The 21,826-nt window shown below is 39.2% G+C and overlaps 1 protein-coding gene and 1 long non-coding RNA gene across 2 annotated transcripts; one reads left to right on the top strand and one right to left on the bottom strand.

Moving 5' to 3' along the window:
* Positions 1-5,052: 5,052 nt before the first annotated feature.
* On the bottom strand, positions 5,053-7,494 carry LOC120443538 (trichohyalin-like). Its single transcript, XM_039622399.1, has one exon. It carries the CDS (start codon positions 7,492-7,494, stop codon positions 5,053-5,055), a length of 2,442 nt encoding a protein of 813 aa, XP_039478333.1.
* Positions 7,495-9,478: 1,984 nt separating this feature from the next.
* LOC120432941 lies at positions 9,479-11,568 on the top strand. Its single transcript, XR_005608217.1, has 3 exons — positions 9,479-9,539; positions 11,040-11,175; positions 11,252-11,568. It is a non-coding gene; the product is annotated as an uncharacterized LOC120432941 (long non-coding RNA).
* Positions 11,569-21,826: the final 10,258 nt, after the last annotated feature.

Genomic DNA, 21,826 nt, shown 5'->3' with positions numbered 1-21,826 from the left:
TAATAACCACTGCAGCCAAGAAGAGTGCCTGACCAGCCCATTTGTAAGTAAGCTATTAAGACTCGACTGTACGCTGTGTTCGTGTTTTCCTCCGGAAAAAAATAAGTTCCGTTGGAGCAGCCTTTCAACGCCTCTCTCTGTCTCTCGGAAGCAAAGTGACCCAGACAACAAAGTAAAGCTATTTTTCGGCTACCAGCCCGACACGGAACCCACCGTATTAGCCAGAGGTCCCTTTACTACGGTTCGGAGCCGCGGACCTTCAGTAACAGTAATAAATCACAGCAATAGGACATTCAGGTAGTTGTAAACAGCATGATAATATATTAAGTAATCCAAAGTATTCAGAATACGTTACTCTCATTGAGTAACGTAACGGAATACGTTACAGAATACATTTTGGGGCATGTATTCGGTATTCTGTAGTGGAATACATTTTAAGAGTAACCTTCCCAACACTGGGTAATGATGGCTTTAACGCTGTTGCCTCACTGACAGCAATACGGAGCTTCTTTACACTTCCTAAACCCCCTGGGTGTGCGGGGTTGTGATATATTTTTCTCAGCGTGTTTTCCATAATAATTTTGACCAAAACACAAATACAAATGACCATAAAAAAGTGTTAACATACGTTTTTATTTAATTTTCTGTGTAGTGCACAGTAAGGTTTTTTTTATAACAGATGTACATTAAATCTTGTGTCTCCCAGACCAGTAGTTTCCAATCATGTGGAGCAGCGCTGATTTAACACCACGGGTGTGATGATTGGTGTTTAGCAGGTATCTGACATTCTCATCAATGGTGCATACAATGTGCGGCACTGATCTCAGTTCACACAGAAGACGCTCTGCAGTGCTGATGATTTGTTCTTTAGTCTCGCAGACGCTGTATGAGGATACAAACAGACGGATGGCTGGGATGAATCGGGGTGTCCGGAGCTTTTACATCACCTCATCATAGTAGGTCTCGAAGAAAAACACAGGCAATTCAAACAAGCAACTGTGCTGTAGCAGGCTGGGGTGACCGGATTGGCATCCATAACATATCTCCTGCACATACTCATTCAGTGCCATTGACAGCAGGTGGAAGGTCGCGAGTTTAATGTTGATTTCCGTTTCCTCAGACGGGTGTGATCCTGCAGAGTCCTTTGAGCATCCTGGAGAGGGGGGAGGAGTCGGAGGGGTCTGGATTAACAGTGCTGGAGGGGGAGACTCTGAGTGGTCCACAATACGGCATATGTTGTCTTTAAAAGAGATCCATACATTGCATTTTTTAAAAATATCGGGTATAATACCAACGGCTCTCACACATAGATGACCTACCATTTGTGGGTTTGTTTTTTTTTTCAGTCCTCAGGGTTTTTGATGATTTTTGGCCTGAACATGGCAGAAGGTAAACCAATCTTCGGGCCATGTGCGAGCTGATCATATACAAGACGCTTCCTAATATTCTCATAAGAAGAGTTGACCTTGTCTCTCTTGATAGTCTTATCGACCTCATTAAACACCCGCTGCAGTGCTCTCCAGTCTGACCACTGAATAAAAAACAAATCCTTAAACCATGATAAACGTTCTTCAAGGGTGAGGGGGTATGGGTTCAACCTCCAGTTTTCAAGGCCCCGGTCCGCAATTACACCCTCCCTGTCTTCACACACACTAAGAAAAATGAAGTCGTCGCCAGGACGATTGAAACGGTCCGCTTCTACACGGTAGAGTTCAGGACCTGTTGGACTGACCCATTGTCGCCTCTGTCAGTGCGCCCCAGGGTGGCTGTGGCTACAACGTAGCTTACCATCACCAGTGTGTGAATGTGTGTGTGAATGGGTGAATGACTGGATATGTAAAGCGCTTTGGGGTCCTTAGGGACCATAAAGGCGCTATATAAATACAGGCCATTTACCATTTACCATTGTGAAACATAAAGCATCTCCGGGAACCCCGGCTGATCCAGGTCTGGGCAGACGACTGAGCGAAACAGTTTCCAGTTTTTGATAGACATAGAGTGTGTCCCGCTAACTCCCCAAATCTCCCCCTCACCAGAATCTACACACAGGGTCACTTTTCCATCACTATATTTAATTGAATAAACATACCCGCACACACCTCTAAACGCAAAATTAAAATCAGTCTCTGTAGACTCTTGATGGAGTGCTGAAGATCGGATATCTGCAGACATACCTAGAGGGTCAGAGGCAGCTCGTATGTCTGATGTGAAGGCCACAGTTGGAGGTGGAAATTCTTGCTGAAAGTGCGGAGGGTATCCCATGAAAAACACTATAAAAACCTAACCCTTTTTGCTCCAATATATAGCTATTTTCTTTAAAACACGCCCAGTAGGAGGAGACAGAGCATGGGCAGTGGACCACAGGAAGTGCCCCTTTTCGGAAGAGAGAAAGCGCGTGCATGAGAGTGCATGCGCGCGTGCTCGTACATGCACAAGATGTCAGTTTTTAAGCTTGGCAAAGGGGGTGTGGGGGGCAATCCCCCCAGGCAAAACCCCCACCCTGACCCCTGATCAAAATAAACTATTTAAAGCAGTGCAATTTGAGTTCTAAGCATCCCAGAAACTATTCAGAAAAGCATGAAGTCAAAGATGACTTTTAAAAACACCAGTATAGGCTTATAAGGCCTACAAGTAAAAAACTACATTTTCCGCGAAATGACGTCACTTCCGGTTTCGGGCAAGTAATGGCGAACGTGCATTCGTTCGCGCTGACGTCTAATAGGGCTTTGGAGCGTGATGTCACGGGAGCTGGGCCACGCCCCCTCCCGCCATGACAGTAGGCCAAAGAAAGTACACGGAAGCGTCAGCTATGGTTCGTACATGCTGTGTTGTCGGTTGCAACGTTAGATTACACGATAGGAAAGGCAAGAAGCTGGAAAATGGGCTCTCTTTTCATCGTTTCCCCTCCTGGAGGCAACGGGAGGGATTTCATGTATCCAATATTACTAAACGAAGGCGTCAGGCTTGGATTGCAGCGGTCAGATGAGCGGATATCGAGTTCTCTGCCATCCCCAATTTTTTGTCGGTTTGCTCGCAGCATTTTCTTTCCGGTGAGTTCTAAATAAATTCATATCTCTCTTAATAGGCTTTTAGTGTATTTCGAATGCGCTGAGGTCATAGATAATTAGATAAAACATCCTAATGTGTGATGCTGCAGAACCATGTCATGTTGACGGAGTAGCTTATTATTTGGCATTATTGCAGGCAAACCAGCATATGAAATATGAAACAGAAAAGAAAAGTATGTTTATTTTTTTTATTCAAGATCTGTTCACATGTACTTAGCAAGTACATACACATGAAATGCAAACTATTTACATGGCAATGCACAGCTGGCAACCTCTGGCTTTATCTTGGTAATATGGTCAAAGTACTCACAACGTGGAGGCTTAAAAACGGCCAAATCTTGTACCCAACCGTTTGTGAACTAGATGTGTGTCTCCAGGAATTTCTAATTCCGAAAATGATTCGCTGTGTATGCGCCGACTCCACAGACAGGGTACACGAAGATATCGGGATAGGACAACGGCGGTAGGCTGTCTGGGTTTCCGCTCCACTGCCTTTTTTCATACGGGTCCACATTACCGATGCACGCTATTTTTTCCAAGTACCATCTCTTGGCGCAATCGGTCACGATACAGCCCTTTGTCTTTTGCATTGATTTTAAGCAAGGTTCTGGCAGTCCCGCTTCCAACACAGTGTGTTTGTTTTGATTTGTGGCCTTCCGACATGGCGCCGCAATCCCACAATGCACTGCGGCGTGACGCTGAAGCCATTGAAGCCCTATCCAATGTAGGAAGTGTTATGAACAGATATCGGATCGGCAAAGCGTGTTTCTGGAATATTATGTTTTTGTTCCTGCAAGCGCTTTTTATGCAATTTTTGCAAAGCTATATGTGGAAGGAAACCGTGACCTAGGACAAGCTTATGGCATAAGATGTAAGTACAACTGCTCCGGTTTCATATGCAAAAAAATTATTGCCCTAGCTTACGTGGTTCCGGTTCTACGGGGATTTAAAAATACTAACGCAAAATGGAGCGTGCCCGCTCCGACCGGCTTTAAAGGGTTAATAAACCCAGAGTGTTAAAAAACACTTAGAACCAAATTTATTTATCAGCAGCATGAATAGTAAAAAAAACAACACAATTTCGTTTTCGTTGTCAAAGTCGATTTAACTGAAGTTACGTGTTTCCACTTAGTGTGGAGGTCACATGTTTCCGGTTAGTGTGGAGGTCACGTGTTTCCGGTTAATGTGGAGGTTGTAATATGGCGCTCCCCAGTGGCTGCAGCCAGGTGCTCTTGAGATTTGTTGCTCCTAGGGCTAAAGGAAGAGAAAAGGAGTCAATGTACAGCTGCTTCCATTAAGCTGTGGATTTTTAAAAAAAATTAAAGAACAAAACAAAACAAATAAGTTTTTAAAGATATTTTATTGTTTTATCATTACCAACACCGTAAAAATATATGGAACAAATATTCCCTAAATGGTAGTTTTTTTAGATTTTCTTTTGTGTCTGTCTACAAATATTGGTCATAGCCTCTAATTACAATATTTTAAGTGACTTATGTAGAAGAGTAGAAACCACAAATAGCACACATAGAAGGAAGAAAGCCTCAGTTTATAGTATCTAAATTACCCATTAAGACAAATTGTTTAACAGACGTGTGGAGTAACAAGAAGGATCTGTGGAGTTAAACATCCTGTAAGCCAAATCCTGATTGATTGCTACATAGACAATGTCAATTCTTTAAAAACACCAGTGAGATAAGCCAAATCCTGATTGATTGCTACATAGACAATGTCAATTCTTTAAAAACACCAGTGAGATAATTTAAGCCAGTGTTTCCCAACCACATAAGTGTGGCGTGGAAGATTATCCAGTTTCACCTAATTGGTATTTCACATGAGCGGCGTGTTATGAAAGACAAAACAATTGCAATTTTCTTCCAATGAACCCACTTAATTCCAGCAAGAAGTCGTCATGCCTCCAAGTGACTAGAAGAGAGAACAAGACGGTTGACTCTCGTTCTTGTCTCACTCGTTCTTGTGTCTCTCATTCTTCTCTCCCTGGTTCTTCTCCAATTTGTCCCATCTCTTGTTTTTCGCTCTCTGGTTCTTCTCCCATTTGTTCCATCTCTTCTTTTTCTCTCTCTGGTTCTTCTCCCATTTGTTCCATCTCTTCTTTTTCTCTCTCTGGGTCTTCTCCCATTTGTTCCATTTCTTGTTTTTCGCTCTCTGGTTCTTCTCCAGTTTGTCCCATCTCTTGTTTTTCTCTCTCTGGTTCTTGTCCCATTTGTTCCATTTCTTGTTTTTCGCTCTCTGGTTCTTCTCCCATTTGTTCCATCTCTTCTTTTTCTCTCTCTGGTTCTTCTCTCATCTGTTCCATCTCTTGTTTATCTCTCTCTGTTTCATCTCCCATTTGTTCCATCTCTTGTTTTTCTCTCTGTGGTTCTCTCATTTGTTCCATCTCTTCTTTTTCTCTCTCTGGTTCTTCTCCCATTTGTTCTCTCTCTGGTTCTTCTCCCATTTGTTCCATCTCTTCTTTTTCTCTCTCTCGTTCTTCTCCCATTTGTTCCATCTCTTCTTTTTCTCTCTCTTGTTCTTGTTTCATTTGTTTTATCATTTCTGTTTGTCTCTCTCGTTCTTCTCTCATTTCTTCCATCTCTTGTTTTGCTCTCTCTTGTTCTTCTTTCACTTGTTTTATCATTTGTGCTTGTCCCTCTCGTTCTCTCTCACATTCTTGTCTCTGACGTTCTTGTCTCTCTCGTTCTTGTTTCATTTGTTTTATCATTTGTGTTTGTCTCTCTCTTTCTTCTCTCATTTCTTCCATCTCTTGTTTTGCTCTCTCTTGTTCTTCTTTCATTTGTTTTATCATTTGTGCTTGTCCCTCTCGTTCTCTCTCACATTCTTGTCTCTCACGTTCTTGTCTCTCTCGTTCTTGTTTCATTTGTTTTATCATTTGTGTTTGTCTCTCTCTTTCTTCTCTCATTTCTTCCATCTCTTGTTTTGATCTCTCTTGTTCTTCTTTCACTTGTTTTATCATTTGTGCTTGTCCCTCTCGTTCTCTCTCACATTCTTGTCTCTCACGTTCTTGTCTCTCTCGTTCTTGTTTCATTTGTTTTATCATTTGTGTTTGTCTCTCTCTTTCTTCTCTCATTTCTTCCATCTCTTGTTTTGCTCTCTCTTGTTCTTCTTTCACTTGTTTTATCATTTGTGCTTGTCCCTCTCGTTCTCTCTCACATTCTTGTCTCTCACGTTCTTGTCTCTCTTGTTCTTGTTTCATTTGTTTTATCATTTGTGTTTGTCTCTCTCTTTCTTCTCTCATTTCTTCCATCTCTTGTTTTGCTCTCTCTTGTTCTTCTTTCATTTGTTTTATCATTTGTGCTTGTCCCTCTCGTTCTCTCTCACATTCTTGTCTCTCACGTTCTTGTTTCATTTGTTTTATCATTTGTGTTTGTCTCTCTCTTTCTTCTCTCATTTCTTCCATCTCTTGTTTTGCTCTCTCTTGTTCTTCTTTCACTTGTTTTATCATTTGTGCTTGTCCCTCTCGTTCTCTCTCACATTCTTGTCTCTCACGTTCTTGTCTCTCTTGTTCTTGTCTCATTTGTTTTATCATTTGTGTTTGTCTCTCTCGTTCTTCTCTCATTTCTTCCATCTCTTGTTTTGCTCTCTCTTGTTCTTCTTTCATTTGTTTTATCATTTGTGCTTGTCCCTCTCGTTCTCTCTCACATTCTTGTCTCTCTTGTTCTTGTCTCTCTTGTTCTTGTCTCATTTGTTTTATCATTTGTGTTTGTCTCTCTCGTTCTTCTCTCATTTCTTCCATCTCTTGTTTTGCTCTCTCTTGTTCTTCTTTCATTTGTTTTATCATTTGTGCTTGTCCCTCTCGTTCTCTCTCACATTCTTGTCTCTCACGTTCTTGTCTCTCTTGTTCTTGTTTCATTTGTTTTATCATTTGTGTTTGTCTCTCTCGTTCTTCTCTCATTTCTTCCATCTCTTGTTTTGCTCTCTCTTGTTCTTCTTTCATTTGTTTTATCATTTGTGCTTGTCCCTCTCGTTCTCTCTCACATTCTTGTCTCTCACGTTCTTGTCTCTCTCTTTCCTGTTTCATTTGTTTTATCATTTGTGTTTGTCTCTCTCTTTCTTCTCTCATTTCTTCCATCTCTTGTTTTGCTCTCTCTTGTTCTTCTTTCATTTGTTTTATCATTTGTGCTTGTCCCTCTCGTTCTCTCTCACATTCTTGTCTCTCACGTTCTTGTCTCTCTCTTTCTTGTTTCATTTGTTTTATCATTTGTGTTTGTCTCTCTCTTTCTTCTCTCATTTCTTCCATCTCTTGTTTTGCTCTCTCTTGTTCTTCTTTCATTTGTTTTATCATTTGTGCTTGTCCCTCTCGTTCTCTCTCACATTCTTGTCTCTCACGTTCTTGTCTCTCTCGTTCTTGTTTCATTTGTTTTATCATTTGTGTTTGTCTCTCTCTTTCTTCTCTCATTTCTTCCATCTCTTGTTTTGCTCTCTCTTGTTCTTCTTTCATTTGTTTTATCATTTGTGCTTGTCCCTCTCGTTCTCTCTCACATTCTTGTCTCTCACGTTCTTGTCTCTCTTGTTCTTCTTTCATTTGTTTTATCATTTGTGTTTGTCTCTCTCGTTCTTCTCTCATTTCTTCCATCTCTTTTTTTTCTCTCTGTATTTTTTTTTCTCTTCTTCCATCTCTTGTTTTTTTCTCTCATGTTCTTCTGTCATTTGTTCTATAACTAGTTCTAGTCCCTCTCGTTGTTCTCTCATTTGTTCTATCATTTGTGTTTGGCTCACTCGTTCTTTCTCTCGTTCTCGTCTCTCTCGTTCTTGTCTCTTCCGTTCTTGTCTCTCTCGTTCTTGTCTCTCTTGTTCTTGTCTCTCTTGTTCTTCTCTCTCTTGTTCTTGTCTCTCTTGATCTCTATTCCTTTGTTCCAATTCCATCATGTGTCTCAATTCGTTATATACTCCTGTAAAAAAAAAAGATCAGTGATTACAATACTTCATATTGTTTTTGTTTCCCGTCATGAATTAAGTTAATCATCGAACTCTCTTGTTACTGTGGCTTGTCTGACTGGTCAAAGGTGGGGTGAAGAATATCTTCATATTTGTCTTGCTTTTGTTTGATACGTTAGATAACATTTATTTTCACTTTTGCTTTATTGTGCTGCTCTTTTTGTGTTTGATTTATTTTAATAAGGAAAAAATGTGTGTTTTCACAAGGATCAGTTATCAATTATGTTTTTTTCTTGTCTTTTTTATATATGAAGTTTTGTTTTAAAACTGTAAGAAGAAAGCCATGGTACATATTCACTATTGTAGCCAGCTTTATTTGATGAGAGCTTTCCACATGTCTGTGGAAGGCTCTCCTCTGATTTGCAATCCCGTAAAGTTCGGCATATGAAAACTGAATTGCTTACTTTCGGGGATCCTCATTCCCTTTGGTGTGCAGCCATTCCTTCCCTGGTGAATTCTCATGCCTCGGTAAGTTGTGAAAGACCGGCCACAGTGACAAAACATGTTGGATGAGTTGAGTTGAGTATCTGTAGGGGACTGATAAGGTGCAAACAAGCAAGAAGTTAACTGGTGGTAAAAATACATACACAAACCGGAAAATGTGATCAGCAGATTTTGATTTACAGTATATTATTTTCCATTGTGCATTATTTTTTCCATCTTCATCGATAAAGAATAAAATAAGTAATCTGTGAGGGTGATTCAAAACTAATTCACTTTAATAAAAAAAAAAAATTAACATACAGATATTGTCTGCACACCGGCCTTATCATAGTATAAGACAAAAAACATCAACATTTAACATTTTAACCCTGATTTACTCGCTATTTTTCTGTTCCACTTTATTGATGAGGCTTAGATTCAAGTTTACAATCTTGTGGGGAATTTTGAGTTTTCAGAAATTATTGTTTTTTTTTTTCTTTGTTTTTTTTTTTAAATTAGAGCTATAGTGGAATGTCTGAATTTAAATCTCTATATTACTTATACTGCAGGTGTTTGGACAGTGAATATGCACTCTCTAGTGGTACAGATTATATGCTACAGTCTTGCACACAGAGACAGATGAAAACAAGACGTTAAAAAGGCAGAGTTCTGTGTCAGTAAGATTATACTTTTATAAAGTTTACAGTAATAAATGGGAAAAAAACCTAGTAAAATAAAAGTAAAAAAAAAATAACTAGTAAAATAACTGGTCATTTTATAGTTATCCTAATTAACTTGAAGTAGCAACATTTAGCTATGTCATAGTGATGGGTCGTTCGCGAACGAAATGGCTCTTAGAGCCGGATCTTTGAAGTGAACGACGCAAGCCGGCTCCTTATCGCGAGCCTTGGGGGTTTTTTTTCCTTTCTCTCACCCTCTCTCTCTCGCACTTTTTTTTCCGCTTCACTCCGCACACGAGCTTTGCGCTGGGCAGAGGGGGGAGGGGCGGTAGTTACAGTCGCACTAGCAGAGGAACAGAGCGGGAGGGAGAGACAGAAAGAGAGCCAGGGACAACAACGTCACATTAAAAAGGTATAGTAATCATCCACAACTATTTTCAGTTGCAGATGATAAAGGATTCAGAAAGTTTATTCATGCAGGCCCATATGACAGAGAATATGCATCTTCTTTTTCATATCTTAATTTATATTTAATTGTGTTGTGGTTTGCAGGGTTTTGTGTTGTTTCATTTTAAATTTGTTTAAAAGGAAAAGCTGAAAATTTAAATAGTTAAAAGTTGAACAGTGACTAGTTGGTTTTTGTATTTTATGATTTATTTATTACATTTTATGTGGAGTGAATAAATAAAAGAATATTTACGGTGGCCCCTAGAGACAAAGCAGCAAGTACATACTCCAAAACATGTAAAAACTCAGAAGCACGTAAAAACTCCAAAACACATAAAAACTCAGGCTACATCCACACGTACCCGGGTATTTTTGAAAACGGAGATTTCTAAAAATGTCTATTTTCGAAAACTCCGTTTTTGCATGTACGCGTGGATGAGGAAAACAGAGAAAACGCAGCGTCAAAGATGTGCGCCTTTTTTGATGTCACACCGTTTTGTTTCGGTGAAATGAATTTCTACAATACTGTTACTGTTAATTGTACTCTCTGCAGTGTTTAAATGCTTACATATACACACACAGTTACTGTCCCTCCACACATACAACTCGGTTCTGCTTCTATGCCCCATCTTTGTTTACTATTTCCCACCGAGGCTTCTAGACTTCTGATTGGCCAACATTTCTACACGTTTAGGAATATATTGGCACCTGTTGCTTTGGCATGCTCCTAGCAGCGTTTTCCTTCATTTCTGCATTTACAACGGAAAATCTCTGTTTTCAGCCTCAGAAGCACGTAAAAATTCCAAAACATGTACAAAAGACAACAGAAGTGCCCCAGAATGCTAGGCGCAGTGTTGAGCTTTTGTTACCTAGAGGCTACACAAGCCAGCAAGTACCAACGACCGGTGTGTGGTAGTAAGAGGTAAATTAACTTTTTTTTTTTAATTATTTGAATATATATGAGTGCTTGTGTATAAATACACAAACAATACACATATGCTTTCAATTGTGTAATTTAAGTAATCTAGGTAGCTCTGTTTTGGAAGTTCAGTTAACGCTAGAAATGTGTTTTAGAGTTTGTACGTGCTTTTTGGAGTTTGTACGTGTCTCTAGGGGCCACTGTATATATTTATATATAAACATATATAAATAAAACCACTTTTTTTACATTAGTAATTCCTTTTGTGCATAATTTTATATTATTGTAATAATAAATTAATTAAAGCAACAAAACAACCTGAAGAGCCGGTTCGGAGCCGAAAGAGCCGGCTCTTTTTAGTGAGCCGAGCCGAAACAGCCGGTTCTCTAAAAAGAGCCGGAAATCCCATCACTACTATATCATGGTCTCTGTGTCCTCCCAGCTGACTCTGTGTGGCTGCATGCTTTGCTGTTTATATCTCTGCTCTCTCTCGTTCTCGCTCACTCCCTTCTCTGCTCTCTCCCTGTCTCCTCCCTGCCTGCGCAGAGCTCATTACGGGCTCCCGCCCTTGGCCCACACACCTGTGATCCTCCACACCCGAAGCTCGTTGGCTGACGACTTTCCAGTGACTATTTAAGATGGCGTCTCAGTGTTTTTCTTTGCTGGACCATTATAGTCTGCTGTTAGTAGTTCTCAGAGTTGCCTAGCTGTTCCTTGTGTTTTTTGCCATTTGCTAACTCTTGTTTCCCTGTGATTAGATCTTTCTGAAGCCTTCCCCCGTGTGTTCTGGATTGTCGCGAGTTTTTCGGAGTGGACATTGTGTGGATTGTTCATTGTGGGACCTGTGTGGAGCGGGCATGGAGTGTCTTGTCTTCTTCCCCTGCCCGCAGAGGGCAGGAGAAGAAGGGAGCTCATTATGGGCCCCTGCCCTTGACCTACCTACACACCTGTGATTACAGTTCACCTGGTGTTTTTGTGTCTAATAGACTTTGTACACAGATTTCCTGAGTCCGCGTGTGAACCCATTCTGTCAGCCCCACAAGCTGTATAATGTTATAATATTTATTAAAGCATATATGCCGAATTTGTTTTTCAGTTAAGTTATTTTAGATACTGAATGAATCATTACAGTTCTAAAACACACTGTTGGAGTCAAATTGTTGTCATTAAACACAAACACTCATTACAATAAGTGTTTGTGTAAACTAAGTCATAGAATAAAAGTCTGCAGGGGAAGCTCTTTCTTCAAAGTAGTCTGAGACCGAGGGCAGCATGTGAAAAACCGGTTAAAGCTGTTCGCCTTGCTTCCTTGCTTCGTTAATGGGAATAAGTCTAAACCAGTGGGGCCTGTGGAAGCGCAGACCCAACACACACTATACTCACAGTATTTGCATGATCTATTTTCAGAGTTTGACTATGGATATTCTTATATTTTCTTTTAGTTAAGCTAAGTTTATATCTCTACACACCTACACATAGTTCATGCACGGCTGTGCACACCCTACAACCTGGATCAATCAGGATCAATGGCAACAACTTGTTGTTCTACAACTTGTGAAAGACTAGACGTAAAGCCTAAAGTTACATACTGGTATTTCAATTTACACAACTTTATATAACATCTAATCAAAGCCCAAGACACAATGATTTTTTTCTGTTTTTGAGTCTTAAACACATATATACCACTGCAGCGTGTCATTCATTTCTTGTCTTTTCTTTTGCATCCTGTGTTTTGTCCTGTCCTAGTCTTGCTTTTGATGTTCTTTTATTTTTCTCCTCACCTCTCCAACTGGTTGAGGCAGTCGGCTGGAGGACTGGTTCTGCTGGAGATTTCTTCCTGTGAAAAGGGGGCTTTTCTTTCCCACCATTGCAATAGTGCTTACAAATGAGTGATTTTGTGATACTGGAGGTAGTGATGTTCGATTCGTGAACGAATCGTTCAATACTCGAGAATCACTTTACTGACTCGTGAATCATGATTCACAAGCCCAACTGACTCACTGACTCATCCCTGTTGCTGTTAGCAAACTAATTCCATTAGTAGAAATATATCTAGCTTATAATTAAAATTGTGGGGAAATAAACAACAGCCAGTTTATTAACAAAAACATTCCTGCTCTGAACTGGAAGAAAAAAACCTGAGTAGAAGCTCACATCAAGACAATAACTCCTCGGTTCACAGTAGCATCGCTCAGCTAGCATGCTAACAGCACATTTGAGGTACTCACCCCCTCCCTTGCTGTGCTGAATCATAGCATAAGGACTCAGGACTCACTAACCCCCTTCCTCCTGGCTCACAGCTCAAACAAGTTGAACAAATCACTGAATCACTCACCCCCTCGCTGTGCTGAATCATAGCGTAAGGCGAATCACTCACCCCCTCCCTTCTGGCTCACAGCTCAAACGAGTTGAACGAATCACTGACTCACTGACTCACCCCCTCCCTTCCTGTTACGAATTACTCACTGATTCACCCCCTCCCTCCTGGCTCACAGCTTCTTCTTCTTCTTCTTCTTCTTGGTTGGCAACCAATGTTAAGGCACTTTATCGCCCCCTGGCTCACAGCTCAGTGGACATTTAGATGAGAAAATATATATTTGACACATATAAGGCGCACTGCACTGTGTGCCGGCACACTTTTTCCATAGGCATGCTTCTAATGGTGGGCACATGAAGAACATGAGGGGCGTGAAAGCTCGGGGAACCTTAACCAATTTTTTGTCCACCAGGCCACGGCAGAAGCAGATATGGTATGTAAACACTGGTTTGTTTTTTTTAAACCCTCTGGTTAAGGTTAATATGGGCATGTGCAGTGAATATCAGCACTATGTGGCCAGAGGTGTGATATTATAATTTATTTTGTGTAATAAACAACTGCAAGGATAGATGATTACAACAAATAGATGACTAATACATAAAAGTAATACATAGAGGAATAATGATGATGAGTTATGATGCGTAATCATGGGAACAAGCGGGTTTACAAACAGGAGCAGCTGATTAGCATTAGAAAAGCTGAAATAATGCCTCAACTGAAGCCAGTTGCGCTAAATGCACTAAATGTGCACTGTTACAAGAATGTTTTTCGTTCTATTGTTTTCTATTAATTTATATAATTTTAAGTTAAGCAGGACAGAGTTCTTTTAAAGAAAGATTTACTTATATTCTCAAAAGTTAAGCATGAGAGGCTTCTGTTTAAGAAAAAGACCTGTTTTATTATGTTAATGTTGTCATTTTGAGCTAAAAATAAATGGCTAAATGATCATTTGTTTCCCATGTGTTCATATCACAAAGATATATCTACTTAAATCAACTTCAAGTCAAATGGTTAAAAAAATAATTTCACACAAACAAAAAAAGAGCTAAAAAATTCACCACACTGGGAAGGGTGAAGACAACTGGGTTGCCAGGTGTTCTGGGAATCCATCCTACCTGACAAACCATCCTACCCGTTGTTTTCTGCGCATGCGCACAGCACGAAATTAAGTGGCAAACCGTCCTACCTTTGTGAATATTAGCTAGAAAAATACTCTGACGGGTAAAATTAAGTGCCAAACCATCCTACCTTTGTGAATGTGACCAACAAGCACACTTTAACAGCTAAAATTTAGTGGCAAATTGTCCTACCTTTGTTAATATCAAATATCTCTTGGTGGAATATCAAGGGAGCATCATAATTATCTTTCCAGCAATTTTTAACAGATTTTGAATTTAAGATCTGGGCTTGGCAGAAAGATTATCAAACCATGTAGTAATGCCACTGATAACAGATTCAACAGTTGCCCTCTAAACACATACTGCACATGATGAACCCACCATAACCAGGTTGCCAGGCGGCCACTGAATAGTCTTTCCTGGAATGGTCTCTGACTGAGGACAGCGCCCTTGTTTTACCAATAAATTTTGCTCTGCTTTTAACCTGTAATCCAGATGCTGCAATATAGTGTTACTGTGACACCAAGACGGGCACACTGTTGTATCTTTGTGTCTAGATTTGAGCATAATGGCCATGACACAATTCCATTGTTATGTTGTCAAACTTGAAATTAAAACATTCCTCTCTGTAGTTTTCACAGAGTGCAAATTCCATTCCATGCATATAATAATTTAAAAAAGATTTTATTGCCTTGTTCACTTGACCAAAATAATAAAGCATGTTTCTTTTTTGCATAAGTCATATGAAAATAGCATAGTAGGTTATAACATGACCAAGACAGATTTATGGAACTGAAAACGACACTGTTTCCTTGGAAATATTATAATTTCCCAAGTGGATATTACAGTTTAATCTCGTATTGTAATCCATTGAAGCTCAGCTTTGTAAGTAACTCACAACAGTGCGCATTTAATCATTCTTTATCCATTGAGCTCTAGTGAACCATTGGTGTCTAATGTTCCCCATCGAACTGCTTAAGGAAAATACAAATAAAATAAAAATTAATAAATGTTCCCTTTAGAATTTTTTTGTTCTTTTTTGCTCTAAAGAAAATAGTTGTTTTCTTTTACAATCATTCATCTTAGCAGTAGGATTTACATTAAAAGATAAACAAATTAAGTTTGAGTGAAAATATACATTTTTGCACTCTCTGGTCAACTGACTCAGTGACTCAAATGACTCAAGAAACCCGATTCACTTTGGTGAGTGACTCATTAAAACTCGATTCAATAAAAAGAATCAAATTTACCATCACTAACTGGAGGTTTTCTCTAGATTATCCAAGTCTTTACCTCACAGTTGATTTCCTATATATTTATTATCAATTCTTTAGTTTATCCAGAAATAAAAGTGAGTTAACGAGCAATTGATGGGATGATTGAAAAGCTGCTGATTTATCCGACCTTTCTTTGTTCTGTATTATGAATCAATGGTCAATATCCTAGGAAATCTTGTCTTAAATGAAACTCCAAGTTTTAAAATGTTAAGATTCATTGCTGATTTTTTTTTTTTATTCAGTCTTCTGTAAAATGCCTAAATTTTAATCTCTAAGTCACAATATTTTACTAGTGAAAAAAATAAGTCAGGAACTGTTTATAATTATATTTTTATAATATATATTTTAAAACAGCAAAAAAATGAAATTAAAGATAGCAACAACCCAGCAGCCTACCTTTGCTCCTGATGTCGATGCTCCACTGTGACCTGACACCCTTCTTTGCATCTTTTTAAATGTATCGTCAGTTGTTTCAGTTTCATTTCAGTCAAACCTGAAACTCTTGTTTGTTTTCTTAACTTTTACTCTACTGGTACTTATGAGAAGGGAAAATTAGATGACATCAATCAAAGCTATTCAATGGCCACTGAGCATACCTGACGCATTTAGTGAGTCACTCTGTGGAATCTGAAGCTGAATTCCTTTTTGTCACATGAGAGAAGGTCGTTAAACAGGTAAAGCGTAGTGCGCACACACTCCTCATTTTTGGAGCATGACAGGATGGTCACGTTCTCTGGTACAATGAAACACTGAACGCAAAAGTGTGCCGTGTGTGACACTGTGTAAAAATAGTCACTGAGAACACTGTAGACATTAAGATGCACACTGGGCAACTATATGGCTACACCTTTCTGGATTTATAATGATCTTCTGCCAGTTCCAATTCTCTGAGAGGTTTGAGATTATGATGTAGATGACGAGATATAATCCTTAATTGTGTTGTTGGCCAAATCCTTATTTGGCCTGTTAGGGTTCAATGTTGAGAGAAGAATCCATAAAAACCACAGATCCAGGCGTGTGCAATTTAGACGGCATTTTAATGAACACATGTGTGAGTTCAACAACCCAATCAGTGTTGAACTGAACTTACAATCATGAGACAAGGTTTTATATGGGTACAATAACAAAGCCCCCTCTTTACAAAAATAGACAATAGTACAGCTTACGTCAATCCAAACCACAAAATGTTCCATGACCTTTAACATTGCTCTAAAAACATTGTCTTGGTCGGTTGCTTCCCCTCTCGCTGTCGCTCGTCGGGTGCACTTCCTCTAAGTACTTCGACACACTTCTGCATTTCTGCCCTACCAAAATAGATCTGTTCTGGTGTGTGTGTGAGTGCGCACACGTGCAAGGGCGTGCATGTTGTATATACTGCGTCGTGTCATGACCTCTCACTATTGGTGTCTGTATGTATATGTCTCGCCTTAAATGCTCTCACATCAGCCCGTTACCCTTCTGACCTTTCACCAGAACAGAGGCTCATCCTCCCTATAATAACCTTACTGGAACTATATATTTAATCTGCTAATTATGACTGACTAAACACCCTACTCTTTGGCTTGCACTCACTCTGCTTTCGGTTTCACTTCTGCAAAACATGCTCTGCAGACGCGTTTCGTTTCCTGTCTCATTTTAGCACAGAGAGTTTTTCCTGTCTCTGCCCTCTACACAGAGATCATAAAAGCATTAATAACATTTAAATTATAGATTCAACAGAACCATTTAAAATGGTTCTTCTTTGGACCTGTAATAAAGACTAATATAATACCAATATATTTGAACATCTGAATGCATCTGAATGCAACATCACATGAAATGGTAATGATGATTATAAAATATCAGCAAATAATAGCAATAAAATATTTCTATTCCCCACACTCCCACTCTCGACCTCTGGACCACCAGAGGTCGCAATACATTTATGTTGGGTCACTCCTTGGCCCATTCAACTGCTTCCCTGTCCACCCCTGACGTCATGGACATTTAGGATCACTGTTCTTAGCTCTGACCCTCTCTTGGCATCCTGTGACTTAACAAATCAGACAACCTCATGTCATCTAGGTGGTCTTAGTTATAAAATGCCCGCTCCCACTTGAGAACACTTCATGCTTAAGTGGTCTCTGCTCCTCTTCTGGGTCCCACTCTGGTGGAAATCTGGCCACCTGCAAAGGAAACAGAACACTTCCTCCCTAGTACGGCTTCCCTGCCTTATGTCCCTCAATTGTCTTCTTTATTCAAACCTAATGTTACTCAACCTAATGTTACTCAAAACATGAACCTAATTACGTATTTGGTTTTTCGACATTTATTTTCATATCTCATTCAACATTACTCAGCATTTGTGAACCTCTGAAAGCGTTGTCTTTAAGAGGATCAAAGGAAGCATGTCTCTGCATGTGCTTCCTCTCTGCTCCTTATCTGATCATCAACATCCTGTGCACAAACTGTCACTGCTGCAAGGGCCTACCTCTCATCTAAAGTCACCTCTCACAAGCAAAATCATCATAAAATCATTATAAGGGCTTATTCTACTAAAAGGATCAAAGAAAAACGACCACTTTAATCACTAAGTGTAAGCACCTAGTTAATTGCTCCTAGATAAACTTCATCATAGCTAAAAGCTGAACTCTAACTGTATTTTGAACTCCCATTTCCTGGGTGATAACCTGTTTGAATCTATCATTTTATTTCATTTTGCTGCTTTTAATGTAATGGTACATTCTAATTATATTTTATCAGTCATTATATTTTATCAGTTTTAACCAAAATACATAAGCTTTTCCCCTTGGACCTGGTTTAAAGCAAAAACTTGATCCCTTCAACAAGTATTTGTTATCCTGTAACTGCATTTTATATAAGAGGACTAATTTAGAACTGCATGTGTTATCTCCATATTTTACATGTCACCCAATTTAGTTACAAACGAAACTCCTATTCAGTTAAATGCTAAATGGATTTCAGGCCTTTTGCCTGGAATCAATACTGTCATGTGTCTTAATGAACTCTGTATGTCTGTAAGCGCGTGTGCAATCCTTCAAAACTCAGGTCATTCTCACAGTAGATTGGCTAATCATAACGTTAACCAAAAGTTTATGACCCTCAAGAGACGACTCTCTGAGCCACAACTCCGTTAAAGGCACCAAAATGCAATGTGTATGAAAAAATCATTTCTACATATATAATCTCCAATATTATTCATTTGAGTCAGCGAGACTTTTAACATCCTCATAAAAAGCTCTCCTCTACCCTAAAGCCTACCTTATAACAACATTCTAGCATTATGTCACTCTTACAACTTATCCTAAAAATCAAAAAGAAATCCCACATTTTCTACTCATAAAATGTTCACTATTTTCCCCAAAGCATATCCTTTATTCCCACAGTTTCCCCTTTAATTTGGTGTACAACTTCTTTTTAACCCCAGCAATTTATCTTCTAAACAGAATTCAGTTCATTTTACTCCTTTCTTTAGAATTAACAATCTCTGCCTCAGTTTTACCATATCTAAATTATCAAACAACCCCAATCGTTATAAAATCCCCTTTCAAATTAAACACATTAAATCTTAAACCCCTCTCTTTTTTGACACATCTCATGTGGCAAAAAACTCAACATGCTCCACCCAAGCTTAACAAATTAAAAGGAAAAAAGGTTAGTCATTTCATTTCCCAGAACCGCTCAGCAATTCTCCTCTCCGGTGTTTTGCTTCAGCCCTGAAAACCTGTGTTTAAGGAACAAAATCAATTTAATCATCATGTCAAATCTTCTCCAACTCGTTGCTCCATGCAAAGTCTGGATCCTTGGAACTTCCTGGAAACAAAACCTGTACTTTACATTTCATACTCTCCCTTTATGATCCAGTCTGTGTCATGACACAAAATAAACTCACACAGAACAGTTATTAATCATGTGTTACCTCAGTTAAAGGCAACTTGAGTTACATCAATGTTTCCCTCTTAGCATTTAGCATTCTATAATGTAATAACATAATCCAACCCCAGTAAATAATTTTCTCAAAGCACACATCAATATCCCAAAATCAGCATCCCCAGATTTAAGTCTTCCACTTCTCCTGTTTGTCAACCTTTTATTTATTTCCCCCCTTCGTCCAACCACTCACATTCACTCCCATGCATTCACACATGATATTTTTGCTGATCTGCAGCCCTCCGCGCACGTCATCAGATGCTCCACATCAGCAAAATGAGCTCAATCATTCGTTTTATTTCGTTTTCCTGTTTAGGAAAATAGTTCTCTATACTTTTGACTGGATTGAATCGATACAATCCATTTTTAGACAGAGACTTGCCGCCAATCAGTCTCTGATTGTAATCAATTATAATTCTGTAAAGCCCACCTGATTTTCGTACTTGGTAATTTTGTCAGCGCCGTCGGTTCACTGTCTTCCAGGCCTGCTTAGAACAAAAATGAAAAAAGAGAGAGCTGATTATTAGCTCATCAAAGTACAAAACAAAATCACCTGACAGGTTTTTTCTCTAAGTGCACTGTTACAAAAACTATGGGCCCTTTTAGACATGTCCATGTTTATCAAAACTCCCTCTCTTGAAATAGAAACAACAGCCTCAAAATCTAAAACAATCTCAAAGTTCACCCGTTCAATGCACTGAAACCTCGTCAAAAGCTGCACCGTTTTACACACAACCATGTCTCCTTTGACACTTAACCATACTTAGATTCAGCCTAAAATATAAACACGTTATAACAATGTGTCAACACTAAATTATAAATTTCTTGTCCAAATCTGCACCTCTGAACTGTCTACTTTGCTTCCTTTCCTCAAAGCCTCAATCACACACACACAGGAAGTGTCTTTGTCACTCCTCACTCCAGCTAATTTGCATAAACCCACAGCTCAACAGCCAACTTAACAAGAGGAATACATGTTTAAACCTTATCACATTATTGAATTATTTTCATTTTCTTTCTATACTAATCACTTACTTTGATAAATCAGTGCAAGAGCACTCCTAAGTAATTACTCCTCTTTTGTTTTGTTTTTTTTTTCCATAACTCACTCCTTGTCATACAGCTTCGTTTGAGTTATTCCACAACTCTATTTTATCCAAGTGTGTTTTAAGTGTATTTTCTCCAACATTCACACCATTTTAACCCTCATGAAATTAGCAGGCTGATTTAATTACGTATGTTTGTGTTCTTAGCCAGGTTTTAAATCATTATCTGTTCATTAATCTTCATGAGCTTGTCTCTGTAAGGTTAGTGCCTTTTCTGTTTGTATGTGTGATTCTTATAAATGTCTCTTTATGATCTTTGTGATCTTGTAAATGTTTCTTTTCCAGTGTTCCAAACTCCTTTTGACAGGGTGTGTTTTCTCTCTTTGGCTCATCACTGGTCATTGTGAATGACATTTCCCCTTCGTCTGTGCCCAGTGGCCTTACCTGTTAAATCCGTCTCCTCCAGTGACTCCAAGGTCACTCCGGGACTTAGGTTCGAGCAATCGTGACTGCGCCTTGCCTTAGGTTGTCCCAGGGTTTCGAGGTGGGATCTTACCCGTCATGGGCTGTCCAGCCTTCCATGCCCGCCTACTACAGGAGCCAACTGGGCAAGGGTGTTATCAGATCTAGGGACACACTGGTTCTGGAAATTAAAGGAGTGTAAACTGCTTTCTTTATTAAACTTTCCAACAATAATTTCACATGTAACAGTTTGTGTACGTGCGTTTTCAATTCATTAATGTAATTGTTAGTTCCTGTATTTATTTCTCTCAGTCTGTCTCTTTTCTAAAACCTGTAATTAATATAATTTTATTACCTTATTACTTTTTCTTAAAACATGCATCCGCTTCATCTTCTTAGAATTTAACTCTGTCTTTTTCTCTGGGTGCTCCCCTGACATCATCAGTCACACACACCTTCCTCTCACACACACTTTTAAATATTCTAACCTCTTTCAGACGCCATAAATCGTCTCACACACACTGCCTTCTCTCTCTCAAACTTCCATTTTCCACTCACTCAGACAAATCATGCAGCGTCACTCAAATCAAATACTGACAGCATTCACACGGTTAAAATCACACAACATACGCTTTCATACGAGTATTTTGGACATGCCTTCCTTGATCAGAAAGAGCAAGTCAAAAGAAAAAAGAAAAAGAAAACTGAAACCTCTCATCGTCTCACAGCTTCTCCCCACACACACATAACTGAAAATGAACACACCAACATTTATGGCTCACGAACTATACATCTATCAAAATTCAGTCATTTACTATACATCCACACTAATATATTCACACTGTATTTACACTCTCATAATAAGCAAAACCAACCTCTTATATACAGGCATTTAGCAAAAGCTCAGTCCTCTCGACAACTGAAACCACCCTCTCTGCGCGCGTCACTGCTGCTCATTTGCATTTACACACACAATCAGTGCACTTCCGGCTGTGCATGACTGACACAGAGACTGATCCTACTCATAGATCTCATATTTTATATTACAGACGTCTTAAATTACAACTGCACAGATTTTTTAGGCCTCTTAAATCCTATAAATTTCGACAAATTTATCCATAACGGTCCAACCGATAAAAGTCCCTGACTTTTTTGCGACCAATTTTAGCCAGTATTCCGTCCC

This window comes from Oreochromis aureus, linkage group 14 (assembly GCF_013358895.1).
Source record: "Oreochromis aureus strain Israel breed Guangdong linkage group 14, ZZ_aureus, whole genome shotgun sequence".
NCBI classification, from domain to species: domain Eukaryota; kingdom Metazoa; phylum Chordata; class Actinopteri; order Cichliformes; family Cichlidae; genus Oreochromis; species Oreochromis aureus.
This window is presented reverse-complemented; position numbering and strand designations above follow the sequence as displayed.

Excerpts from the sequence above, each read along its gene's own strand:
- LOC120443538 (XM_039622399.1), bottom strand. The coding sequence starts at position 7,494 with ATGGAAGAAATGAGAGAAGAAAGAGAGAGACAAACACAAATGATAAAA.